Source organism: Zea mays, chromosome 5 (genome assembly GCF_902167145.1).
Source record: "Zea mays cultivar B73 chromosome 5, Zm-B73-REFERENCE-NAM-5.0, whole genome shotgun sequence".
In the NCBI taxonomy this organism is placed as follows: Eukaryota; Viridiplantae; Streptophyta; class Magnoliopsida; order Poales; family Poaceae; genus Zea; species Zea mays.
In genome coordinates, this window is record NC_050100.1 from 10279388 (window position 1) to 10305951 (window position 26564).

Consider the following 26564-nt stretch of genomic DNA (forward strand, 5'->3'; position numbering starts at 1 on the left):
CTGCAGCTGCTGCCGCTGCACGGGCTTCTCTGTCCGTACGCCGCTTCTTGCGGCCTTCCTGCAGCTCTAAGTAAACAGTCTTGCCCTTGACCTGCCTGAAAGGGTGAGAGCACCTAGAGGGGGGTGAATAGGTGATCCTGAATAACTTAAAAACTTAAGCCACAAAACTTTGATTAAGCGTTAGCACAGTTAATGCCACGTGGCTAGAGAGAAGATCTTGCACAATACGATAACCACAAGGAATTCAACACAGAGAAGACACAGTGATTTATCCCGTGGTTCGGCCAAGTACAAAACTTGCCTACTCCACGTTGTGGCGTCCCAATGGACGAGAGTTGCACTCAACTCCTCTCAAGTGATCCAATGATCAACTTGAATACCACAGTGTTATGCTTTTCTTTTCTTATCGCGTTCGCGAGGAATCTCCACAACTTGGAGTCTCTCACCCTTACACTTGAAGTTCACAAAGAAGCACGGAGTAAGGGAGGGAAGCAACACACACAAATCCACAGCAAAATGCGCACACACACGACCAAGAATCGAGCTCAAAAGACTATCTCAAAGTTCTCACTAGAACGGAGCTCGAATCACTGAGAATGACAAACGAATGCGCAAAGACTGAGTGTGGATGATCAAGAATGCTCTAAGGTTGCTTGGTGTTCTCCTCCATGCGCCTAGGGGTCCCTTTTATAGTCCCAAGGCAGCTAGGAGCCGTTGAGAACAAATCTGGAAGGCCATCCTTGCCTTCTGTCGTCGGGCGCACCGGACAGTCCGGTGCACACCGGACAGTGTCCGGTGCCCGATTTCCTTCCTTAAATAGCGGAGCCGACCGTTGGCGGCCTTGGAGCCGTTGGCGCACCGGACATGTCAGGTGCACACCGGACAGTCCGGTGCCCCCTTCTAGCCGTTGGCTCGGCCACGTGTCCCGCGCAGATCGTGTGGCCGACCGTTGGCCCGGCCGACCGTTGGCTCACCGGACAGTCCGGTGCACACCGGACAGTCCGGTGAATTTTAGCCGTACGATGTCGGCGAATTCCCGAGAGCGGCCACTTCACACCGAGTCAGCCTGGCGCACCGGACACTGTCCGGTGCACCACCGGACAGTCCGGTGTGCCAGACTGAGCTGAGTCTTGGCTGTACACAGCCAAGCCTTTTTCACCTCTTCTCTTTTCTTCTTCTTTCTATTTCTAACACTTAGACAAGTATATTAGTACACAAAACCAATGTACTAAGGCTTAGAAACATACCTTTACTCTTGATTTGCACTTTGTTCATCCATGAACATAAATTCTCATTTAAGCACTTGTGTTGGCACTCAATCACCAAAATACTTAGAAATGACCCAAGGACACATTTCTCTTTCAATCTCCCCCTTTTTGGTGATTTATGCCAACACAACATAAAGCAACTAGAACAAGTGCAAAATCACTCACTACAAGAAACTGGTTAAAGAACGTGGGTGAAAAACCGTCGAACTTAATGTAATAAGCCGTCGAACTTACCGTAAGAACGTGGGTTTACCGACGAATATAGTCGACGGCGATTTTTGGACGAACTTAAAGAAGTAAGTTCGACGGCCCCGTCGAATTTTTTCCCATAAGTTCGACGGCACCCACGTTCTTAAGGTTAAGTTCGACGGGGTCACGTGGCCGTCGAGCTTATGTGTCCTGCGTGGAGCTGCTAGAACTGCACAATAAGTTCGACGGTACCCACGTTCTTAAACTTAAGAACGTGGGTACCCACGTTCTTAACCCTACACGCGTCTGCGAGGACTGCACAATAAGTTCGACGGCACCCACGTTCTTAACCTTAAGAACATGGGTACCCACGTTCTTAACCCTTTTCCAGAAAAAATAAAAAATACAAAAATGAAAAATTAGACACACATAATATCACATGCAACACAATATATCACATACAATACAGATTTCAAACACATTGATATATGTTCATATCACAAATTCGCACAAGTCCAAATATATAAGTTCACAAATTCACATAAGTCCAAATACATAAGCTTGGTTCACGCAAGGGCCAAGTGCACTCTATAAGTTGGTTCTTTACCACTCCGGTATGGTGAATCATTCACAACCGTGTACAATTCTGAGTTAGATCACTCACAAGCTCTCTTGGTGATTACTGCACTTTTGATCACAATCGATCCATCTAGATGATGTCGATCACCAAGAGTAATAAAAAACAAACTATCACTTAACTTTAACAAGACCAAAGAGATCAATGGGTGCTCTATGCGGTAACGAGGCTGCTAATCAAGCGATTTCCAACTACAGTAGCGTCTACTCCTTACATCCCGAAGAATTTAGAGAGGCGTACCGGGCCTTCCTCCTCGCTTTCACTGCCTCTGCGCTTGGACTTTGACCGGCTCTTCTTTTCCTTGTTCTCTTTGATCTCGACCGTGATCTGGACTTCCTTGAACTCTCATCGTCGCTGCTTGAAGATTCTGAAGATGAGCTGGAACTTGACTCTGATGAACTTTTGTGCTGTTAAAGATTTAAAGGTGAGGGCGTCAAACAAATTTTAAGTAAGCAAAGTACCTAGAACAGAGTTATCATAACTAAATATATTTCCATTAGGTAAATCGCAACAATTTCACAAATAGGCAGCAGGTCATAAGCTAGAGTATACCCTTCTCTTTTTACTTCTTTTCTTTGCGTCCTTATCCTTCCTCTCTGTTTTCAAACTTCTTTTGTCAGAAGAGCCATATAATAGATGCAATATATTTATATTTGAGGAATGGCAAGTGATGGAAATACTCTTTTGTCAGCAATATATTTATAATCATTAAATCAAGTAAGGTGGTAGCTTGTTGGCCCTTTGGCAAGCGACCAAGATGTCCTGGTAGTACACCCTTCTGTAGGTTCCCAAAGTAATTAGCACGGCCTTCAGCTGACCCGTGCATTAGAGTAGATGTAGGCCAAGAAAAGTATGCAGCGCTGCTTTCAGAGTGCTGACCAGCTGAGGCAATTGGTTGGAGAGGATATGGACAATAAATATGATTGCATCCGTTCCTCTCCATATCCAGACCCGAACCCTCTGACTGTGATGAACCAGCATGCGCCTTCCAAATATCTGAGGGCAAAAATGATCAGAGGCTAGGGTTAGACAAACGGCAAAAGTCCATATTAAAAAGCTGTACACAAAACCAATATAGAAAAGGAACTTTAAATATCAATATCACTGTAATTAGAAGTGCATAACAGGAAGTGGTTAGAAAAAATACTTGGGATTTACAAATTCAGAAATGGCGCCATGTGTTTTCTTGAGCTCCTCAATATATGGTCCAAGCTCCAGTATCAACTACAAAAGCTCAATGTCTTTCTTAGTACAACAAAATATGCACCTTGAACGTAACATCATATAACAATGTTGACAGAGTTCTGTCCAGTTTTAAAAGCAGGACAATCATTAATAGACGGTTCATGGTTCACCCTCATCCGAAGGGGAATATCAATAAGACATGTTTTCAGTATTTGGTGAACCAAGAGCCACAGATCACTTGCCGTGTCTGAACTCATGGTAAATTATCCCTTTGGAACAAATAGTTTACCTGGTTTATATTTCCAGGATATGGAGAATAGCCTGTCTCGCAATTTGAATCTCCATCAGGATGTCCAGTTGCACGAAGGAGTGGATCAAGCTGATTGTACTCTACGTTGATGACCATTGTTCTACCTGAGCACAATAATGGAGTTATGACAAATTTGACAAAATCGTACCATCAGTGGCTAAAAGAAGTGATGTATTCTTTTGTTCAAGGTAAAATAGTCTACAGGATACTGAAAGTGACCACCCTTTGCTGGTGGACACAAAAGATGGCCCAGTTTGCTACTAGACATATTTGTTCTTCTCAAATTTGAATAATTCTTTTGCTAAAAAACATCACAACGGCCCACAATTTTTTTTGTTTAAAACTTAAAAGCCATGAAAAGCTCATATCAAATGGGTAAACAATAGTAAAACCTACCATCGACATGAGTAAGTTTGGTAATTCCTCCAATTGTTTCCTTGGCTTTCCTAGGAACAGCGAGAGAATTTACATTGTAACCCTTGGTGGCACTGACACCTAATGCTGATGGTATTGCCTACAAAATAATCAAGAAAATCAAGTTGTTTCTCTGTAATCAAAGGTCCCAAGCTCAAGAAAGCAGTTGGCCACAAATATATAAGGAACCCTTGGAAAGGTACCAAGAGGTATCACAATTTACAACTAGGGGTACCCATTTTGGTACCTTGGCACTACAATTTGGTACCTTAGGTACCAGATTCATGTAATAATTTTGGTACCTCCCTGTACATTTTCAAGGATAGTAAAAATGCTCTATTTTAAACAATAAAATTATAGCACAGTAGGGAAGCCAGTGTACAAACATTGAAAAGCAATCCATTTGTATCCTGGAAAAAGAGAACCCACTTCCGTCCTTCAGTCTTCCTAACAAAAAACACATAGTATAGTGACATTAAATTACTTCACGATATATGGCTGCTAATTAAGGAAGAAACCTCCAGTGGTGAATTTTTTAATTAATGAGCATACCATTGTTCAAGCAAGCCACTTGAATAAAGAAGAGAATGAACATCTCCATGCCCATGTGGCTTTGTCTGCCAAGTCACAAAACTGGTACTAAGAAAGGTGGACAGAAACTCCGTGTATGTGGAAACCAAATCGTGCTATATTCAAATACAATGTTACTGATCCTGGAATGGAAATTTCAAACCTGAATTTTGTACTTGTCGCTTGGGTCTAATGCAAGCCTTGCATCATTGTCAGCTAGACACGCTACTTTTTCCTGAAAATGGAAGAGAATGTACAGTCAACACCAAAAGTAGCAGCCATGTGCTTTGCATATATAAAAGCTACATTTTTACCATAACTATCACATGAATAGAACAAGGGAACAGAAGGAACCTGCTTTAGTATTTTCACTTGAGATGGTTCCATTCCAAAGTAGGAGTTTGACTCTAAAAGCTTGATAGTTAGCGCATTTGTATCATCAGAAGTCATAATAACAAATGGAATCTTTGTTTGGCACCCCTCTGCATGGCAGATGAATAACATCAATCAGAATAAAGCAAGACCTGAACATTCTCTAAGACCCAATAGTATTACGTGTAAAGAATGAAACTGGCAATAAATCAAGTAATTGCCAGATACAGAGGTGCATAAGACAAAATAAAATGAAACCAAGACCTTAATGGAAAGGTTGAAATTCATTTGTAAGCACTAAAACAATGATAGGTTCCAGTTCCATAAAGTACTTGTAAGTCAGTAAGTCACTAATCAACTATAGATAAATGTAGAGTACATACCATCAACCATTTTGCAGCTGGCCTCTTGAAAAGCCAGGATAGACTCTATATAGAGTTGAAGGAAACATTTTCCAGTAGTTGTTTCCCGGGGAAGTGCTACCTGACCAAAGAAAGTAACAGAAGCACCAGTGAGAAATTGATGAAAAAGACTTACAGAAGGGGTGAAACCATCATATGGGTTTTTGCCTTCCTTTGAATCCGCAAGAAGTTTTTTGGCATTCTGGATGTAAGATACCAGACCTCCAGGATAGCTTGAATTAAGTCGGCGAACCTAAGATAATAGCACAAAATTAGAATAAAAGGGAAAAAAACTTTATACATTTGTGCTTATGAATTCCTTGCATATATTATAGTGCTACTCCATTGACAAACAAGAGACATCTTGGACATCGGAACGTCTTCATAACATAATTTTACTAACAATTTTGTTATAAAACATTTGTAGAACATAGAAAATGAACAGACCTTGTGGCAGCGGTGGTAGTCGTGGCACTTGCGGTCGACGGAGCACTCCGCCCAGCTCCCCCACTCCCGGGACGACGACGCAGCATCAGACGAGCGAATCGAGAAGTGGTGTAGCTTCTTCACGCCGCCCGTCGTCGATGCTGGTGGTCTTCGAGGCAAGCAAATCGGTGTTGTTGTCGACCTCAAAAACCACCACCAGCAGATCCCTGTCCCGCACATCTGCTCGCCGCCCAGCGAACTTGGTGCCACTCGTCGACGCGTCCAACTCCACCGTGGCCGATGCACTCACGGCGGAGCACCTGTTTCGTCGTGCTCGGCGCGCACACCTCTGGTTCCACCACTCGGATTCGGGGGGTACCGGCGTTGGCGAGGCACGCATGGATGGAGGCGGTCTCATCCCCGGCGGCGGTCACCATCTATCCAGACACAAAAATGGCGTTGGCGCGGACATCCTCGCGGCGAGCAGGGGTGTTGTGTGTGCACGCCAGGGGGAGGCATCGCGTGGTGTCTACGCCGGTGGGGGAGGGTGCGGGGGCGGGATGGTCGGGTTGGGGAGCGGGTGAGATTTCTGGCGGCCGCCTACTTTTGATTACGTGCTGGCCGCTTCCTCCTCGTTGTGGAGCGCGCGGGCTGGCGGCCGGCGGCGGGCGCGAGCTACTGCGAAGTGGGAAAGGAGAGGAAGAGAGACGAGCGGGGTTAGGGATTTAGGTTTTGGGTTAAGTTCGACGGTGTTTACATGGCCCACGTTTTTAATTTAAGAACGTGGGTACCCACGTTTTTAATAGGTTAAGTTCGACGGTTTTAGCTACAGCCCACGAAGTTAATTTAAGAACGTGGGTACCCACGTTATTAAAAAAACCCATGAACTTAACTAATATAAGAACGTCGGTACCCACGTTCTTAACAAAACCCACGAACATTTATCAGTTTCTTGTAGTGACTTCAAATAAAACTCAAATTTATTTTGATTCAATTTTGGCATATATGGATCATCCTTTGCCACCACTTGGTTTGTTTTTGCAAATCAAACTCAAATCTCTATCTCTAAGTCAAACACACATGTTGAAGCATAAAGAGAGTCATTCCAAAAGAGATTGATCAAAGATTTCAAAAACTCCCCCTATTTCCCATAATCAACACTTCTCCCCACAAGAGGCCAACTTTTGACAAAAGAGACAATGCAAGAGTTTTGACAAACCAAAAGCTCTATTCTACTATTTTCAAAGTTTCTCAAGTGGTAGCTGATCCATCTATTGCTTTGGCCTTTATTTTCTCCCCCTTTGGCATCAAGCACCAAAACGAGATCAATCTTGGCCTTTTAACCCCATTGCCTCACCAAATTCTTCAATTAAGAGCAAATAGGCAATAAGAGTACATGAGATGAACTTGGAATAAGTTACCCTCTCATCGGAGTGCAGTGGAAGTCTTGCATGGTCCAAGTCCACCTTTTCCCTTTTAATTCTCCTTCGAGACTAAAACAAGCAAACTCAAGCATATGGTTAGTCTCAAAGGGTCAAGTTGTAACACATCTCCCCTTAAAACTATGCATCACTTTGCAACGGACTTGTGAGGTCCAGGGAGTGTTTGTACAACTTGAGCACCATACTAAACAACAAAATGCAGAATGAACATGATCAAGGGCATAAACACATGTATGCTACAATTCAATCCAAGTTCCGCGAATCTAAGACATTTAGCTCACTACGCAACCTGCAAAAGGTCTTCTCATCTAGAGGCTTGGTAAAGATATCGGCTAGCTGGTTCTCGGTGCTAACATGAAACACTTCGATATCTCCCTTTTGCTGGTGGTCTCTCAAAAAGTGATGCCGGATGTCAATGTGCTTTGTGCGGCTGTGTTCAACAGGATTTTCCGCCATGCGGATAGTCATTATCACATAGGAGTGGGACTTTGCTCAGATTGTAGCCAAAGTCCCGGAGGGTTTGCCTCATCCAAAGTAGTTGCGCGCAACACTGTCCTGCGGCAACATACTCGGCCTCAGCGGTGGATAGGGCAACAGAAGTTTGTTTCTTAGAGTTCCACGACACCAGGGACCTTCCTAAGAATTGGCACGTCCCCGATGTACTCTTCCTATCGACCTTACATCCAGCATAGTCGGAATCTGAGTATCCAACCAAGTCAAAGGTAGACCCCTTTGGATACCAGAGCCCGAAGCAAGGCGTAGCAACCAAATATCTAAGAATTCGCTTCACCGCCACTAAGTGACACTCCTTAGGATCGGATTGAAATCTAGCACACATGCATACGCTAAGCATAATATCTGGTCTACTAGCACATAAATAAAGTAAAGACCCTATCATTGACCGGTATGCTTTTTGATCAACGGACTTACCTCCTTTGTTGAGGTCGGTGTGTCCGTCGATCCCCATCGGAGTCTTTGCGGGCTTGGCGTCCTTCATCCCAAACCGCTTTAGCAGATCTTGCGTGTACTTCGTTTGGGAGATGAAGGTACCGTCCTTGAGTTGCTTCACTTGGAACCCAAGGAAGTAGGTCAACTCGCCCATCATTGACATCTCGAATTTCTGTGTCATCACCCTGCTAAACTCTTCATAAGACTTTTGGTTAGTAGAACCAAATATTATGTCATCGACATAAATTTGGCACACAAACAAATCACCATCACATGTCTTTGTAAAAAGAGTTGGATCAGCTTTCTCAACCTTGAAAGCATTAGCAATTAAAAAGTCTCTAAGGCATTCATACCATGCTCTTGGGGCTTGCTTAAGTCCATAGAGCGCCTTAGAGAGCTTACACACGTGGTCGGGGTACCGTTCATCCTCAAAGCCAGGGGGTTGCTCTACGTACACCTCCTCCTTGATCGGCCCATTTAGGAAAGCGCTCTTCACATCCATTTGGTACAACCTGAAAGAATGGTGAGCGGCATATGCTAGCAAGATACGAATGGACTCTAGCCTAGCCACAGGAGCAAAAGTCTCCTCAAAGTCCAAACCTGCGACTTGGGCATAACCTTTTGCCACAAGTCGAGCCTTGTTCCTTGTCACCACTCCGTGCTCGTCTTGTTTGTTGCGAAACACCCACTTGGTTCCCACAACATTTTGCTTAGGACGAGGCACCAGTGTCCAAACTTCATTGCGCTTGAAGTTGTTGAGTTCCTCCTGCATGGCCAACACCCAGTTCGGATCTAGCAAGGCCTCTTCTACCCTGAAAGGCTCAATAGAAGAGACAAAAGAGTAATGCTCACAAAAATTAACTAATCTCGAGCGAGTAGTTACTCCCTTGCTAATATCACCCAATATCTGGTCGACGGGATGATCCCTTTGAATCGTCGCTCGAACTTGGGTTGGAGGTGCCGGTTGCGCTTCTTCCTCCATCATGTGATCATCTTGTGCTCCCCCTTGATCACACGCCTCCTTTTGATGAACCTGTTCATCGTCTTGAGTTGGGGGATGCACCGTTGTTGAGGAAGAAGGTTGATCTTGCTCCAAATGTTCTTGAGGCCGTACATCTCCAATCGCCATGGTGCGTATCGCGGCCGTTGGAACGTCTTCTTCATCTACATCATCAAGATCAACAACTTGCTCTCTTGGAGAGCCATTAGTCTCATCAAATACAACATCGCTAGAGACTTCAACCAAACCCGATGATTTGTTGAAGACCCTATACGCCTTTGTATTTGAATCATAACCTAATAAAAACCCTTCTACGGCTTTGGGAGCAAATTTGGAATTCCTACCCTTCTTCACTAGAATGTAGCATTTACTCCCAAAAACACGAAAATACGATACATTAGGTTTGTTACCGGTTAGCAGCTCATACGACGTCTTCTTGAGGAGGCAGTGAAGGTAGACCCTGTTGATAGCGTGGCAAGCCGTGTTCACGGCTTCCGACCAAAAGCACTCGGGGGTCTTGAATTCTCCAAGCATAGTCCTCGCCATATCTATGAGTGTCCTGTTCTTCCTCTCTACCACACCATTTTGCTGAGGTGTGTAGGGAGCGGAGAATTCGTGCTTGATCCCCTCCTCCTCAAGAAATTCCTCCACTTGAAGGTTCTTGAACTCGGACCCGTTGTCGCTCCTTATCTTTTTCACTTTGAGCTCAAACTCATTTTGAGCTCTCCTTAGGAAGCGCTTGAGGGTCCCTTGGGTTTCAGACTTATCCTGCAAAAAGAACACCCAAGTGAAGCGGGAAAAGTCATCAACAATAACTAGACCATACTTACTTCCTCCTATGCTCAGATAGGCGACGGGTCCGAAGAGGTCCATATGTAGCAGCTCCAGGGGTCTTGATGTTGTCATCACATTTTTGGTGTGATGAGAGCCTCCCACTTGTTTCCCTGCTTGACAAGCTGCACAAGGTCTATCTTTTTCGAAATGAACATTAGTTAGACCTATCACATGTTCTCCCTTTAGAAGCTTGTGGAGGTTCTTCATCCCCACATGTGCTAAGTGGTGATGCCACAGCCAGCCCATGCAAGTCTTAGCCATTAAGCATGCATCTAGACCGGCCTCTTCTTTTGCAAAATCAACTAGGTAAAGCTTGCCGTCTAGTACACCCTTAAAAGCTAGTGAACCATCACATCTTCTAAAGACAGACACATCTACATTTGTAAACAAACAGTTATATCCCATATTGCATAATTGACTAACAGATAGCAAATTATATCCAAGAGACTCTACTAAAAACACATTAGAGATAGAGTGCTCATTTGAGATTGCAATTTTACCTAACCCTTTTACCTTGCCTTGATTCCCATCACCGAATATTATTGAATCTTGGGAATCTTTGTTTTTGACGTAGGAGGTGAACATCTTCTTCTCCCCCGTCATATGGTTTGTGCATCCGCTGTCAATAATCCAGCTTGAACCCCCGGATGCATAAACCTGCAAGGCAAATTTAGGCTTGGGTCTTAGGTACCCAACTCATGTTGGGTCCTGCAAGGTTAGCACAAATATCCTTAGGGACCCAAATGCAAGTTTTGTCTCCCTTGCATCTTGCCCCTAATTTTCTAGCAACTATCTTCCTATTCTTTCTACAAATAGCAAAAGAAGCATTTAAAGCATGATATATTGTAGAAGGTTCATTTACTTTCCTAGGAACATTAACAACATTTCTCCTAGGCAAATTATGAACAACATTTCTCCTACCAACATTTCTATCATGCACATAAGAAGAACTAGAAGCAAACATGGCATGAGAATCAAAGGCATTATATGCATTACAACTCCTATAAGCATTTCTAGATTGTCTCCTATCATGATACATAAAAGCATGGTTCTTTTGCACACTACTAGCCATAGGGGCCTTTCCTTTCTCCTTGGCGGAGATGGGGGCCTTATGGCTTGTCAAGTTCTTGGCTTCCCTCTTGTAGCCAAGTCCATCCTTAATTGAGGGGTGTCTACCAATCGTGTAGGCATCCCTTGCAAATTTTAGCTTGTCAAATTCATTCTTGCTAGTCTTAAGTTGGGCATTAAGACTAGCTAATTCCTCATTTAATTTAGAGATTGAAACTAAATGATCACTACAAGCATCAATGTCAAAATCTTTACACCTATTACAAGTTTCAACAATTTCTACACAAGAATTAGATTTACTAGCTACTTTTAGTTTAGCATTTAAATCATCATTAAAACTTTTTAACTTAGCAATAGTTTCATGACAAGAAGATAATTCACTAGAGTGCATTTCATTCCTCTTAATTTCTAGAGCAAGAGATTTCTGAGCTTCTACAAATTTATCATGTTCTTCATACAACAAATCCTCTTGCTTTTCTAACAGTATATTCCTATCATTCAAGGCATCAATCAATTCATTAATTTTGTCTACCTTAGTTCTATCTAATCCCTTGAATAAGCATGAGTAATCTATCTCATCATCATCACTAGACTCATCCTCACTTGAAGAAGCATAAGTACTAGTATTAGGAGTGCTTACTTTCTTCTCCCTTGCCATGAGGCAAGTGTGACGCTCGTTGGGGAAGAGGGATGACTTGTTGAAGGCAGTGGCGGCGAGTCCTTCATTGTCTGAGTCGGACGAGGAGCAGTCCGAATCCCACTCTTTGCCAAGATGAGCCTCGCCCTTTGCCTTCTTATAGTTCTTCTTTTTCTCCCTCTTGTTCCCTTGATCCTGATCACTATCATTGTCGGGACAGTTAGCAATAAAATGACCAAGCTTACCGCATTTGAAGCATGAGCGCTTCCCCTTGGCTTTGGTCTTGCTTGGTTGTCCCTTGCGATCTTTAAGCACCGTCTTGAATCTTTTGATGATGAGAGCCATCTCTTCATCATTAAGTCCGGCCGCCTCAATCTGTGCCACCTTGCTAGGTAGCGCCTCCTTGCTTCGTGTTGCCTTGAGAGCAAGAGGTTGCGGCTCGTTGATCGGACCATTCAAGGCGTCGTCCACGTATCTCGCCTCCTTGATCATCATTCGCCCGCTAACGAATTTCCCAAGAACTTCTTCGGGCGACATCTTGGTGTACCTGGGATTTTCACGAATATTGTTCACTAAATGAGGATCAAGAACGGTAAATGACCTTAGCATTAGGCGGACGACGTCGTGGTCCGTCCATCGCGTGCTCCCGTAGCTCCTTATTTTGTTGATAAGGGTCTTGAGCCGGTTGTATGTTTGTGTCGGCTCCTCGCCCCTTATCATCGCGAACCGTCCAAGCTCGCCTTCCACCAACTCCATTTTGGTGAGCAAGGTGACGTCGTTTCCCTCATGAGAGATCTTGAGGGTGTCCCAGATCTGCTTGGCATTGTCCAAGCCGCTCACCTTGTGATACTCGTCCCTGCACAAAGAGGCTAGCAACACAGTAGTAGCTTGTGCATTTTTATGAATCTGTTCATTAATAAAAACAGGGCTATCCGAGCTATCAAATTTCATTCCACTTTCCACAATCTCCCAAATGCTTGGATGGAGAGAAAACAAGTGAGTACGCATTTTGTGGCTCCAAAATCCGTAGTCCTCTCCATCAAAGTGAGGGGGCTTGCCAAGTGGAATGGGGAGCAATTGAGCATTTGAACTATGCGGGATGCGCGAATAATCGAAAGAAAAGTTTGAGTTAACCGTCTTTCGTCTATCGTGGTCGTCATCGTCCTTTTGGGAGGAGGAAGATTCGTCGTTGTCGTAGTAGACAATTTCCTTGATGCGCCTTGTCTTCTTCTTCCTCCCGTCTTTTCTTTTGTGGCCCGAGCCTGAGTCGGTGGGCTTGTCATCATTGGGCTCGTTGACGAAGGTCTCCTTCTCCTTGTCGTTGATCACCATCCCCTTGCCCTTAGGATCCATCTCTTCGGGCGGTTAGTCCCTTTCTTGAAGAGAACGGCTCCGATACCAATTGAGAGCACCTAGAGGGAGGGGTGAATAGGTGATCCTGAATAACTTAAAAACTTAAGCCACAAAACTTTGATTAAGCGTTAGCACAGTTAATGCCACGTGGCTAGAGAGAAGATCTTGCACAATACGATAACCACAAGGAATTCAACACAGAGAAGACACAATGATTTATCACGTGGTTCGGCCAAGTACAAAACTTGCCTACTCCACGTTGTGGCGTCCCAATGGACGAGAGTTGCACTCAACTCCTCTCAAGTGATCCAATGATCAACTTGAATACCACAGTGTTATGCTTTTCTTTTCTTATCGCGTTCGCGAGGAATCTCCACAACTTGGAGTCTCTCACCCTTACACTTGAAGTTCACAAAGAAGCACGGAGTAAGGGAGGGAAGCAACACACACAAATCCACAGCAAAATGCGCACACACACGGCCAAGAATCGAGCTCAAAAGACTATCTCAAAGTTCTCACTAGAACGGAGCTCGAATCACTGAGAATGACAAACGAATGCGCAAAGACTGAGTGTGGATGATCAAGAATGCTCTAAGGTTGCTTGGTGTTCTCCTCCATGCGCCTAGGGGTCCCTTTTATAGTCCCAAGGCAGCTAGGAGCCGTTGAGAACAAATCTGGAAGGCCATCCTTGCCTTCTGTCGTCGGGCGCACCGGACAGTCCGGTGCACACCGGACAGTGTCCGGTGCCCGATTTCCTTCCTTAAATAGCGAAGCCGACCATTGGCGGCCTTGGAGCCGTTGGCGCACCGGACATGTCCGGTGCACACCGGACAGTCCGGTGCCCCCTTCTAGCCGTTGGCTCGGCCACGTGTCCCGCGCAGATCGCGCGGCCGACCGTTGGCCCGGCCGACCGTTGGCTCACCGGACAGTCCGGTGCACACCGGACAGTCCGGTGAATTTTAGCCGTACGATGTCGGCGAATTCCCGAGAGCGGCCACTTCACGCCGAGTCAGCCTGGCGCACCGGACACTGTCCGGTGCACCACCGGACAGTCCGGTGTGCCAGACTGAGCTGAGTCTTGGTTGTACACAGCCAAGCCTTTTTCACCTCTTCTCTTTTCTTCTTCTTTCTATTTCTAACACTTAGACAAGTATATTAGTACACAAAACCAATGTACTAAGGCTTAGAAACATACCTTTACTCTTGATTTGCACTTTGTTCATCCATGAGCATAAATTCTCATTTAAGCACTTGTGTTGGCACTCAATCACCAAAATACTTAGAAATGACCCAAGGGCACATTTCTCTTTCAAAGGGCGACGAGGATCCTCATCATCGCCACTCTCTGGCGCCGACGCATTCTTCGTGTGCGGCATCCTGATCTGATGTCTGCAAATGAGAGAGAGTGACTAAGCACAGAGCAAAAGTGACCGATAGATTTAGCAAAGAATGAGATGTCTACCTGGAAAGCTCACACGAGAGGTGACGATCCAGGCAGGACGGGAGACAGCACACGGTCAATCAAGGTCACTGAAATGACAGAAGAGGTGAGCACGTATTAGTCACATAGTCATAAGCATATGAAATGTGAATAAATACATACACAGAGAGATATGGCACAGAAAACACGAGACGAGACGATCGAGAAGTCAAACGACGTGAAAACGACGTTTGAAGGATAATTAGTGCCATAGGAGGTTTGGAATTCGAATTGAGGCACGAAACGATATGGGAATGAGCCGATACTTCACGAATAGGTTTATATAGGTGAATATGAGTGAAGTGTGTGCTTGGTTTGAATTTAGGCGAAGAAAAAGGAATTTGGGCACTCGGCTCGGAAACGATCGCTCTAAACGGGAAATTTGGTGAAATTTAAGTCTGGAATCTCGGATTGGCGTGAAATTTGGCAAGTAGGTTACTGGAAGTGTTGTGAAGGTGCCTGAAAAATTTGGGTTCAATTGGAGCATTTTTGGCTGGTTTGGGCATTTCATCGAGCACGTGGCGTGCGGGGAATTAGGTTTTCGGTGAAATGGCTATTTGAGGAGTGAAAACCCTCCCGAAGAGCTAGGATCTTGCAGGGATACATAATGGGGACAATTGAACACATTCCACCGTTGGGATTCACTGGATTTGACAAGAATTTGAAAGATGGACAGGGGGTGGAGACTGTCTAAGAAACAGAGAGATAGAGAGGCAGGGGAGAAAACGAGGCTGCTCACCGAGGGGGAGGAAGAGCACTGGCGAGGTCGCCGGAGGATCGTCGGAGATGGTGGCCGCCGGTGGTCGGAGATCGCCGGCGGGGGAGGGAATCGCCAAGAACAGAGAGCAAAGGGACGCTGGCGGTGAGAAGAGTGAGCCTCTGGCTCGGATGCGGGCTGGAGGCCTTTTTTTAAAACGCGATATGGGCGCACCGGACAGTCTACAGTGCCTGTCCGGTGCACACCGGACAGCGCACAGTAGCTGTCTGGTGAACCACCGGACAGCGCACAGGAAAAATGAATTTTAGCGCGCGGCTGCCGGTGCACCGGACATTGCACAGTGCAGTGTCCGGTGCACACCGGACTGTCCGGTGAGCCCAGACAGAGGAGAGTTTGGTAAGATTTGAATTTTTCTATCTAACTCCCAACCAAACCAAATCCCAACTTATAATCACACAAAATAACACTTGTTGGGACAGGTATTGGCACCCTCATATACTTTTCAAAATATTTCGCCATAGGCTAGATAATTTTTAGAGAAAATAGGCAAATGGTGAAATTTGCATTTTGGTTTGCACTAAGGGGTTTTTATGAGTGATTTGAGTTTTGAATACTCCCCCTAAGTGCAGTACCTCATGCATATTTCAAGAACCAATAATTGCATAGAAAGTAAGAATTTAAGTGCTAAAAGCTTAAAACTAAGACTTGTCAGGTTTGACCCGAGTTAAGCTTTTTCACTCGCTTTGTTGGCGGTTATCTCAACTAGGTTAGACAAGTCCTAGATGCAATACAAGGAATTTAAACATGCAATGCAAGCTTGACAACACCATTTGACATTTTACATAAAATTTCTGAGATCAAGAATATTTAGTTCATTTCTCAACATGCAAAAGCGGGTCTTATCAAGTGGCTTAGTGAAAATATCCGCTAGTTGATCTTCCGACCTCACTCCTTCTAAAATGATATCTCCTTTAGCAACATGATCTCTAAGGAAGTGATGACGGATATCAATGTGCTTGGTGCGAGAGTGTTGTACAGGATTATTAGCAATTTTAACAGCACTCTCATTATCACACAACAAAGGTACCTTTTCTAGAACTACGCCATAGTCTAGAAGAGTTTGTTTCATATATAAAATCTGTGTGCAACAAGCACCTGCGGCAATGTATTCCGCTTCAGCAGTTGACAAGGCAACACTATTTTGCTTTTTGGATGTCCATGAAACTAGTGATCTACCAAGCAGATGGCATCCCCCAGAAGTACTTTTCCTGTCAATTTTGCAACCGGCATAATCCGAATCGGAATAGCCAATTAAATCAAAAGTAGCTCCTTTGGGATACCACAGACCAACGCTTGTGGTGTGCCTGAGATACCTAAGAATTCTCTTAACAGCGCGAAGATGAGCTTTCTTAGGATTAGATTGGAATCTAGCACACATGCAAACACTGAACATAATATCGGGCCTAGATGCGGTAAGGTACAATAAACTACCAATCATAGAACGGTAGAGAGTTTGATTAACCGGGTTACCTCCCTCATCTAAGTCGAGATGTCCATTTGTAGGCATGGGAGTCTTGATTGGTTTGCACTTCTCCATGTTGAACCTTTTCAACAAGTCTTTGGTGTATTTCTCTTGTGAGAGAAAGTTACCATCTTTCATTTGCTTGACTTAAAAGCCGAGGAAGTATGTTAGCTCACCAATCATTGACATCTCGAACTCCTTCAACATCAACTCACCAAATTCCTTGCAATGATAGTCATTTGTCGAGCCAAAGATTATATCATCAACATATACTTGACAAATGAAAATATCACCGTTATGTTTCTTTGTGAAGAGAGTTGTGTCGACGGTCCCGATCTTGAAGCCCTTTTCGATGAGGAAGTCGCGAAGACGCTCATACCAAGCCCTTGGAGCTTGCTTTAGCCCATAAAGCGCTTTGGACAACCTGTAAGCATGGTTAGGATATCTAGGGTCTTCAAATCCAGACTGTTGCTCAACATATACAAGTTCATTTATGAAGCCATTTAAAAATGCAATTTTTACATCCATTTGATAAAGTTTTATATCATAGCATGATGCATATGCAAGTAGGATACAGATGGCTTCCAGTCGAGCAACCGGTGCAAAGGTCTCTCCAAAATCTAAGCCTTCAACTTGAGAGAATCCCTTTGCGACAAGTCTTGCCTTGTTTCTTACAATCACACCTTGATCATCTTGTTTGTTTCTGAACACCCATTTTGTTCCAATGATTCTTGCATCTTGTGGGGGCTTCTCCAGGGTCCAAACTTCGTTACGGGTGAAGTTGTTAAGTTCTTCATGCATGGCATTCACCCAGTCCGGATCCTGTAGCGCCTCATCTATACAAGTAGACTCAACACAAGAAACAAAAGAGTGATGTTCAATAAAAGTAGCATGTCTATGTGATCGAGTAATAACCCCTTGTGAAGGACTCCCGATGATTTGGTTTTGAGGATGAGCTTGAAGTAGTGATGAGTTTCTCCTGTCAACCACTTGGGAAGAAGATCCTGGAGCATCAACATCTTCGGCTTGTACCCTTGCTTGTTCATGAGAGACAAATGTATCTTCATTTGCATGCCTCTCATCTTTTTCATCATCTTGTGGTACATTTGATGAAGAAGGTATGTCAATGATTTGCACCTCTTCTTCATCTTCTTTTGGTTTGATAGCTCCAATAGGCATGTTCTTCATTGCTTCCCTAAGTGGCTCATCACCTACATCATCAAGATTTTCAAGTGCTCCTTGGGAGCCATTAGTCTCATCAAATTCCACATCATATGTTTCTTCTACCACGCCAGTGGCATGGTTGAATACTCGATATGCTTTGGACTTTAATGAATAACCCAAAAGAAAACCAATATCACAACGTCTTTGAAACTTCACTAGGTGATGGCGTTTCTTGTAGATGTAGCATTTGCACCCAAATACCCGGAAGAAAGAGACGTCTGGCTTTTTCCCATTTAGCAGTTCATAAGGAGTCTTCGCAAGTAGCCGATGAGGAAATAGCCTGTTTGATGCATAACAAGCAGTGTTGACAGCTTCGGCCCAAAACCTCTCCGGTGTGTTGTACTCATCAATCATTGTTCTTGCAAGGGTGATCAAGGTCCTATTTTTCCTTTCAACAACTCCATTTTGTTGAGGTGTATATGTGGCAGATACTTCATGCTTGATCCCAATTTCATCACAGTACTCATGAATGTTGGTGTTGTCAAATTCTTTGTCATTGTCACTTCTAATCTTCTTAATCTTGCAATCAAATTCATTTTGTGCTTTCTTGGCAAATTTCTTAAATATAGATGCAACTTCAGATTTGTCATGGAGAAAGAACACCCAAGTGTATCTTGAGAAGTCATCAACAATCACTAGACAGTAGAGGTTGCCACCGGCACTGACATAATTTGTAGGTCCAAATAAATCCATATGAAGTAGTTCCAGTGGCCTTGATGTTGACATGAAAGCTTTAGTAGGATGTGTATTAGCAACTTGCTTTCCAGCTTGACATGCACTGCATGGCTTGTCTTTTTCAAACACCACATCCTTTAATTCTCTAACCATATCTTTCTTTAATACCTTCTTGAGTGTGCTCATCCCAACATGTGCAAGCCTCCTATGCCAAAGCCATCCAAGAGAAGCTTTGGTGAAGAGGCAAGTTCTTAAGTCTGCATCTTCTGAAGTGAAATCCACTAAGTAGAGGTTGTTGTATCTAAATCCCTTGAATACCATTGATTCATCATCCATTTTTGTTACAATAACCTCTGATGGAGTGAATAAGCATTGAAGTCCAAGATCACAGAGTTGTCCCACTGATAATAAATTGAAGCTCAAGGGTGCAACTAAGAGAACATTTGATATTGATAAGTCATTTGAGATTGCCACCTTGCCAAGTCCTTGCACTTTTCCTTTTGAGTTGTCTCCAAATGTGATTTTATCTTGACCATCAACATTCTCATCTAGTGAGGTGAACATCCGTGGGTTGCCTGTCATATGTTGTGTGCATCCACTGTCAATAACCCAATGGCTCCCACCGGTCTTGTAGTTCACCTACATTCACAGACAATTCAAGCTTGAGTTTTGAGAGCCCTATATTGCATAGGACCAGTGACTCTCTCAATTAAGGACTTTGCCACCCAGATTTGTCTAGGTCTACTCTTATTTGGTGGACCTAGGAATGTAACCTTAATCTTTCCATTTGCAACCTTTCTTAGAACATAGTGAGCATTGAAAGCAAATGGTCTTGAGTGCTTAGGCAAGGGAGTTGGTGGTTTAGCTTTGCAGTTGTGGGCAAAATGACCTTCATTTCCACACTCAAAGCATTTGATAGGCTTGTGAGTCTGCTTTGGCTTGTATTGAGTGATAGCTTTCTTTTGCACAAAAGCATTGTATCCAATACCACTCTTGTTATTTTTCATAACAGTGTTCATAAGCAGCTTATTTTGGAGGTATTGACCCTTGTTGAACTTTTGCACACTTGTTGCAAGATGTTCATTTTCACTTTTTAGTTTCTTGACCTCATTCTTAAGCCTTTGATTATCCACTGCCAACTCATTGTTGAAATCATTGTTCTCAATAGCAACTTTTCCTCTAGTAGTTGCATCAGTCAAGTAATTCTTCAATTTTTGGTTGTCTAAAGTCAGGACTTCAACTTTTTCAGTCAATTCAGCATGTAGACTAGTTTGCTCTTCTTGAATCAAATCATCACATGAGGTTGCTACATCAAGCTTAACAACAGGGTTAATAGCCTCATGTGTTTTGCAAGATAAAAGTTCATTTTCAACAAGAAGATTGTCATGATCAAATTTAATTTGAGTATAGTCTTCCTTGATCTTTACTAGTCTATTTTGCAACTCCCTATTAGCTTCATTTAATTTGTCATATTTTTCCTTAGCATCTTTTAGGTAGTTTGTGAGCTCATTTACAGTTGATGACATAGTTTTATTTTCTTCTTTTATTTCATCACTAGCCTTTATAACTATGTCATACTTGGCATTTAAAGATTCATTTTCATTTTTCAACCTATCACATTTAGCTTTTGACTTTCTAATGATTTGAGTATATTCTTTAAGTAAGTCAGCTAACTCATCATATGAAGGTGAAGCAAATTCTTCATCACTATCACTATCATCAGCAATATTAATATCATTTTGTACCTTTCGTTCACCCCTAGCCATGAGGCATAGGTGAGAAGTGGATGATGGCGATGGTGGTGGTGAAGAGAAGTCCCCGGCGATGGCCGCAACTTTTTCATCATTCTCTTCTTCACTTGAAGAAGACCCACTTGATGATTCGATGTCGGTGAGCCAGTCGCCAACAATATATGCCTTTCCATTCTTCTTCTTGTGAAACCTCTTTTGCTTTCCATCCTTCCTCTTGAAGAATTTCTTTTCCTTCTTTTCATCATCGCTGTCATCTTCCTTCTTGCCCTTGAACTTGTTCTTCTTGGGCTTGTTGCATTGATGAGCAAGATGACCAAGCTCACCACAGTTGTAGCAGTCCATCTCAGAAATGGGCTTTCTTTTGTTGGAAAAGAACTTCTTCTTTCTTGAATCAAATTTGATGCCTTCTCTATTGTCGGGGACCATAATTAGGGGTACCCTCAAGACGCCTAATTCTCAGCTGGTAACCCCCATCAGCATAAAGCTGCAAAGGCCTGATGGGCACGATTAAGTCAGGGATCAGTCCACACGAGTGACTCGATCACGCTTCACCCGAGCCTAGCCTCGGCCGAAGGCAGCCGACCTCGAGAGACTTCCGTCTCGCCCGAGGCCCCCTTTTTATGGCGGACACATCACCGGCTTGCCCAAGGCCTTGGCTTCGCTCAGAAGCAACCTTGACTAAATCACCACACCGACTGACCAAATTGCAGGGGCATTTAACGCAAAGGTGGCCTGACACCTCTATCCTGACACGCGCCCCCGGCAGAGCCGAGGTGACCGCCGTCACTCCACCGCTCCACTGGCCAGTCTGACAGAAGGACAGCGCCGCCTGCGCCACTCCGACTGCAGTGCCACTCGACAGAGTGAGTCTGACAGGCAATTAGGCCTTGCCAAAGGCGCCACAGCGAACTCCGCTCCGCCCGACCCCAGGGCTCGGACTCGGGCTAAGACCCGGAAGACGGCGAACTCCGCTCCGCCCGACCCCAGGGCTCGGACTCGGGCTAAGACCCGGAAGACGGCGAACTCCGCTCCGCCCGACCCCAGGGCTCGGACTCGGGCTAAGACCCGGAAGACGGCGAACTCCGCTCCGCCCGACCCCAGGGCTCGGACTCGGGCTAGGACCCGGAAGACGGCGAACTCCGCTCCGCCCGACCCCAGGGCTCGGACTCGGGCTAAGACCCGGAAGACGGCGAACTCCGCTCCGCCCGACCCCAGGGCTCGGACTCAGGCTAAGACCCGGAAGACGACGAAACTCCGCCTCGCCCGACCCCAGGGCTCGGACTCCGCCCTGGCCTTGGCCGGACGACTTCCGCCTCGCCCGACCCCCTGGCTCGGGCTCGGCCACGGCAACTGAAGGCAAGACTCAACCTCGGCTTCGGAGGAAACCCCACGTCGCCCTGCCTAGAGCACAGACCGCCACGTCAACAGGAAACGTCATCATCACCCTACCCCGAATCGACTCGGGTCACGGAGAACAAGACCGGCGTCTCGTCCGGCCAGCTCCGCCAGAGGGGCAATGATGGCGCTCCACGAGCTCTATGACGACGGCGGCCCCCAGCTCTCTTACGGCAGCAGGACAACGTCAGCAGGGACTCGACCGCTCCAACAGCTGTCCCTCCATCAGGCTCCGTCGCACCTCCGATAGCCACGACATCACGCCAGCAGGATGCCCAGATCTCTCCGGCTGCCACATCGGCATGTACCTAGGGCACTAGCTCTCCCTCCGCTAGACACGTAGCACTCTGCTACATCCCCATTGTACACCTGGATCCTCTCCTTACAACTATAAAAGGAAGGACCAGGGCCTTCTCAGAGGAGGTTGGCCGCGCGGGACCGAGGACGGGACAGGCGCTCTCTTGGGGCCGCTCGCTTCCCTCACCCGCGTGGACGCTTGTAACCCCCCTACTGCAAGCGCACCTAACCTGGGCGCGGGACGAACACGAAGGCCGCGGGACTTCCACCTCTCTCACGCTCGGCTCCGGCCGCCTCGCCTCTCCCCCCTCCGCGCTCGCCCACGCGCTCGACCCATCTGGGCTGGGGCACGCAGCACACTCACTCGTCGGCTTAGGGACCCCCCTGTCTCGAAACGCCGACAGTTGGCGCGCCAGGTAGGGGCCTGCTGCGTGCTGACGAATAGCTCCCCGTCAAGCTCCAGATGGGCAGTCTCCAGCAACCTCTCCGGCCCGGGACGGTGCTTCGTTTCGGGGCTCTCGAGTTCATGTCCTTCGACGGCAGCTACGACATAATACTTCTTCCACCGCCGTGCGACCACGACAATGGCGGCCGACAACCCGCCCGCCGGCGGCGGAATCGACGACGTCTACCCCGCGTGGTGGAAAAGCAACATTCGGGCTCGCTCCGTTCTCTCCCCCGCCAATGGAGGAGGAGGCGGGGCCGTCAAGGCCAGACGGGAGGCCGCGCTTCGCCGGCCGTCGAGCGAATCGATGCCCCCGACGCCCCGACGGAAGGCACGCCGGACATCGACCTCGCGTTCAAGACGGAGGCAAGCGTCGTCCCCCCGCGGCACGACGACCCCGAGCAAGAAGACGACGCCGGCGCGCTCGCGGAAAGCCTGCAGGACGTCGCCCTCGAACCAGAGATGACGGCGCAACCAGTCCCCGATGTGACTACGTCGCTCCTCGTCGACCAAAAGGTAACGACTAACTCCCATCTTGCGTCATTTCGACTCGGCCTCAACCCGCCAAACGACCTCGATTTGGCGGGCGCTCTCATTGAGGCGAGTGCAACCCCACTGAGGTTCTGTATGCGGTCGCCTTGGGACCGACTGACGGACGTCTCGACCTACGGGCCCTCTGGGTCCGAGGAAGATGACGACCCCAGCATCGGTTGGGATTTCTCCGGACTTGGCAACCCCAGTGCCGTGCGGGATTTCATGGCCGCATGTGACTACTGTATGTCCGACTGTTCCGATGCAAGCCGCAGCCTTGGCGACGAGAGCTGCGGCCCAAGCCGCGAATGTTTCCACATCGAGCTAGGGAATCCCACCGAAGGCAACCATCTTGGCATGCCGGAGGATGGTGATCTCCCTAGGCCGGTGCCTCGCGCCGACATCCCACGGGAGCTAGCTGTGGTCCCCGCTCCGGCGGGGGGTTACGACCCACAACTCGAGCAAGTCCGCGAGGCGCAGGCCAGGCTCAACGAGGGAACGGGAGCGCTTGAGCCGATCCGTCGGGACGTCGGACAGGCATGGGTGGGCCAACCCCTGGCCGGAGAAATACGTCATCTGCCCCAAGGTCTCCAGCACCGCGTCGCCAACGACGTCAGGATCAGGCCGCCGCCCGCATCCAGCGGGGTCGGTCAGAACCTGGCAACCGCAGCAATGCTCATCCGCGCGATGCCGGAGCCGTCAACCACCGAGGGTCGGCGGATCCAGGGAGAACTCAAGAATCTCCTGGAAGGCGCCGCGGCCCGGCGGGCCGAGAGCACTGCATCCCGAAGGCAAGGATATCCCTCGGAACCTCATGCCGCGACTTCCCGATTCATGCGGGAAGCCTCGGTCTACACCGGGCGCACGCGCAACACCGCGCCTGCGGCCCCGGGCCACCTCGGCAACGAGCACCATCGACGCGACCGTCGGGCTCACCTCGACGAAAGGGTGCGCCGAGGCTATCACCCCAGGCGTGGGGGACGTTACGACAGCGGGGAGGATCGGAGTCCTTCGCCCGAACCACCCGGTCCGCAGGCTTTCAGTCGGGCCATTCGACGGGCGCCATTCCCGACCCGGTTCCGACCCCCGACTACTATCGTAAAGTACTCGGGGGAAACGAGACCGGAGCTGTGGCTCGCGGACTACCGCCTTGCCTGCCAACTGGGTGGAACGGACGACGACAACCTCATCATCCGCAACCTCCCCCTGTTCCTCTCCGACACTGCTCGTGCCTGGTTGGAGCACCTGCCTCCGGGGCAGATTTCCAACTGGGACGACTTGGTCCAAGCCTTCGCTGGCAATTTCCAGGGCACATACGTGCGCCCCGGGAATTCCTGGGACCTTCGAAGCTGCCGGCAACAGCCGGGAGAGTCGCTCCGGGACTACATCCGGCGATTCTCGAAGCAGCGCACCGAGCTGCCCAACATCACCGACTCGGATGTCATCGGCGCGTTCCTCGCCGGCACCACTTGCCGCGACCTGGTGAGCAAGCTGGGTCGCAAAACCCCCACCAGGGCCAGCGAGCTGATGGACATCGCCACCAAGTTCGCCTCCGGCCAGGAGGCGGTCGAGGCTATCTTCCGAAAGGACAAGCAGCCCCAGGGCCGCCCATCGGAAGAAGCCCCCGAGGCGTCTGCTCCGCGCGGCGCCAAGAAGAAAGGCAAGAAGAAGTCGCAATCGAAACGCGACGCCGCCGACGCGGACCTTGTCGCCGCCGCCGAGTATAAGAACCCTCGGAAGCCCCCCGGAGGTGCAAACCTCTTCGACAAGATGCTCAAGGAGTCGTGCCCCTACCATCAGGGGCCCGTCAAGCACACCCTCGAGGAGTGCGTTATGCTTCGGCGTCATTTCCACAGGGTCGGGCCACCCGCCGAGGGTGGCAGGGCCCACGACGATGACAAGAACGAAGAACACCCAGCAGGGGGGTTCCCCGAGGTCCGCGACTGCTTCATGATCTATGGAGGGCATGCGGCGAACACCTCGGCTCGGCACCGCAAGCAAGAGCGCCGGGAGGTCTGCTCGGTGAAGGTGGCGGCGCCAGTCTACCTAGACTGGTCCGACAAGCCCATCACTTTCGACCGAGCCGACCACCCCGACCATGTGCCGAGCCCGGGGAAATACCCGCTCGTCGTCGACCCCGTTGTCGGCGATGTCAGGCTCACCAAGGTCCTGATGGACGGGGGCAGCTGCCTCAACATCATCTACGCCGAGACCCTCAAGCTCCTGCGCGTCGATCCGTCCACCGTCCGAGCAGGCGCTGCGCCCTTCCACGGGATCATCCCTGGGAAGCGCGTCCAGCCCCTCGGGCGACTCGACCTCCCAGTCTGCTTCGGGACACCCTCCAACTTCCGAAGGGAGACCCTGACGTTCGAAGTGGTCGGGTTCCGAGGAACCTACCACGCCGTGTTAGGGAGGCCATGCTACGCGAAGTTCATGGCCGTCCCCAACTACACCTACCTGAAGCTCAAGATGCCGGGCCCCAACGGGGTCATCACCGTCGGCCCCACGTACAAACACGCGTTCGAATGCGACGTGGAGTGCGTGGAGTACGCCGAGGCCCTCGCCGAGTCCGAGGCCCTCATCGCCGACCTGGAGAACCTCTCCAAGGAGGTCCCAGACGTGAAGCGCCATGCCGGCAACTTCGAGCCAGCGGAGACGGTCAAGGCCGTCCCCCTCGACCCCAGCGGCGACACCACCAAGCAGATCCGGATCGGTTCCGGGCTCGACCCCAAATAGGAAGCAGTGCTCGTCGACTTTCTCCGCGCAAACGCCGACGTCTTTGCGTGGAGTCCCTCGGACATGCCCGGCATACCGAGGGATGTCGCCGAGCACTCGCTGGATATTCGGGCCGGAGCCCGACCCGTCAGACAGCCTCTGCGCCGATTCGACGAGGAGAAGCGCAGGGCGATTGGCGAAGAGATCCACAAGCTACTGGCGGCAGGGTTCATCAAAGAGGTATTCCATCCCGAATGGCTTGCCAACCCTGTGCTTGTGAGGAAGAAAGGGGGGAAATGGCGGATGTGTGTAGACTACACTGGTCTCAACAAAGCATGTCCGAAGGTTCCCTACCCTCTGCCTCGCATCGACCAAATCGTGGATTCCACTGCTGGGTGCGAAACCCTGTCCTTCCTCGATGCCTACCCGGGGTATCACCAGATCCGGATGAAAGAGTCCGACCAGCTCGCGACTTCTTTCATCACGCCGTTCGGCATGTACTGCTACGTCACCATGCCGTTCGGCCTGAGGAATGCAGGCGCGACGTACCAGCGGTGCATGAACCATGTGTTCGGCGAACACATCGGTCGCACAGTCGAGGCCTACGTCGATGACATCGTAGTCAAGACACGGAAGGCTCCCAACCTCCTCTCCGACCTTGAAGTGACATTCCGGTGTCTCAAGGCGAAAGGAGTCAAGCTTAATCCTGAGAAGTGTGTCTTCGGGGTGCCCCGAGGCATGCTCCTAGGGTTCATCG

General features: G+C 48.1%; 1 protein-coding gene and 1 long non-coding RNA gene across 2 annotated transcripts; both read right to left on the reverse strand.

The window, feature by feature from the left end:
• Positions 1-1993: 1993 nt before the first annotated feature.
• LOC118471983 (uncharacterized) lies at positions 1994-3089 on the reverse strand. The gene is made up of 2 exons (XR_004849348.1): positions 2647-3089; positions 1994-2501 (listed from the first exon to the last, which is right to left on the reverse strand). It is a non-coding gene; the product is annotated as an uncharacterized lncRNA (long non-coding RNA).
• A 139-nt stretch (positions 3090-3228) lies between these two features.
• Positions 3229-6209, reverse strand: LOC103625925 (UDP-sugar pyrophosphorylase). The gene is made up of 10 exons (XM_020537921.1): positions 6011-6209; positions 5794-5933; positions 5329-5599; positions 4928-5055; positions 4737-4808; positions 4556-4620; positions 4390-4450; positions 3986-4103; positions 3569-3693; positions 3229-3318 (listed from the first exon to the last, which is right to left on the reverse strand). Exons 1-10 carry the CDS (start codon positions 6207-6209, stop codon positions 3229-3231), a joined length of 1269 nt encoding a protein of 422 aa, XP_020393510.1.
• Between the last annotated feature and the right edge of the window lie 20355 nt (positions 6210-26564).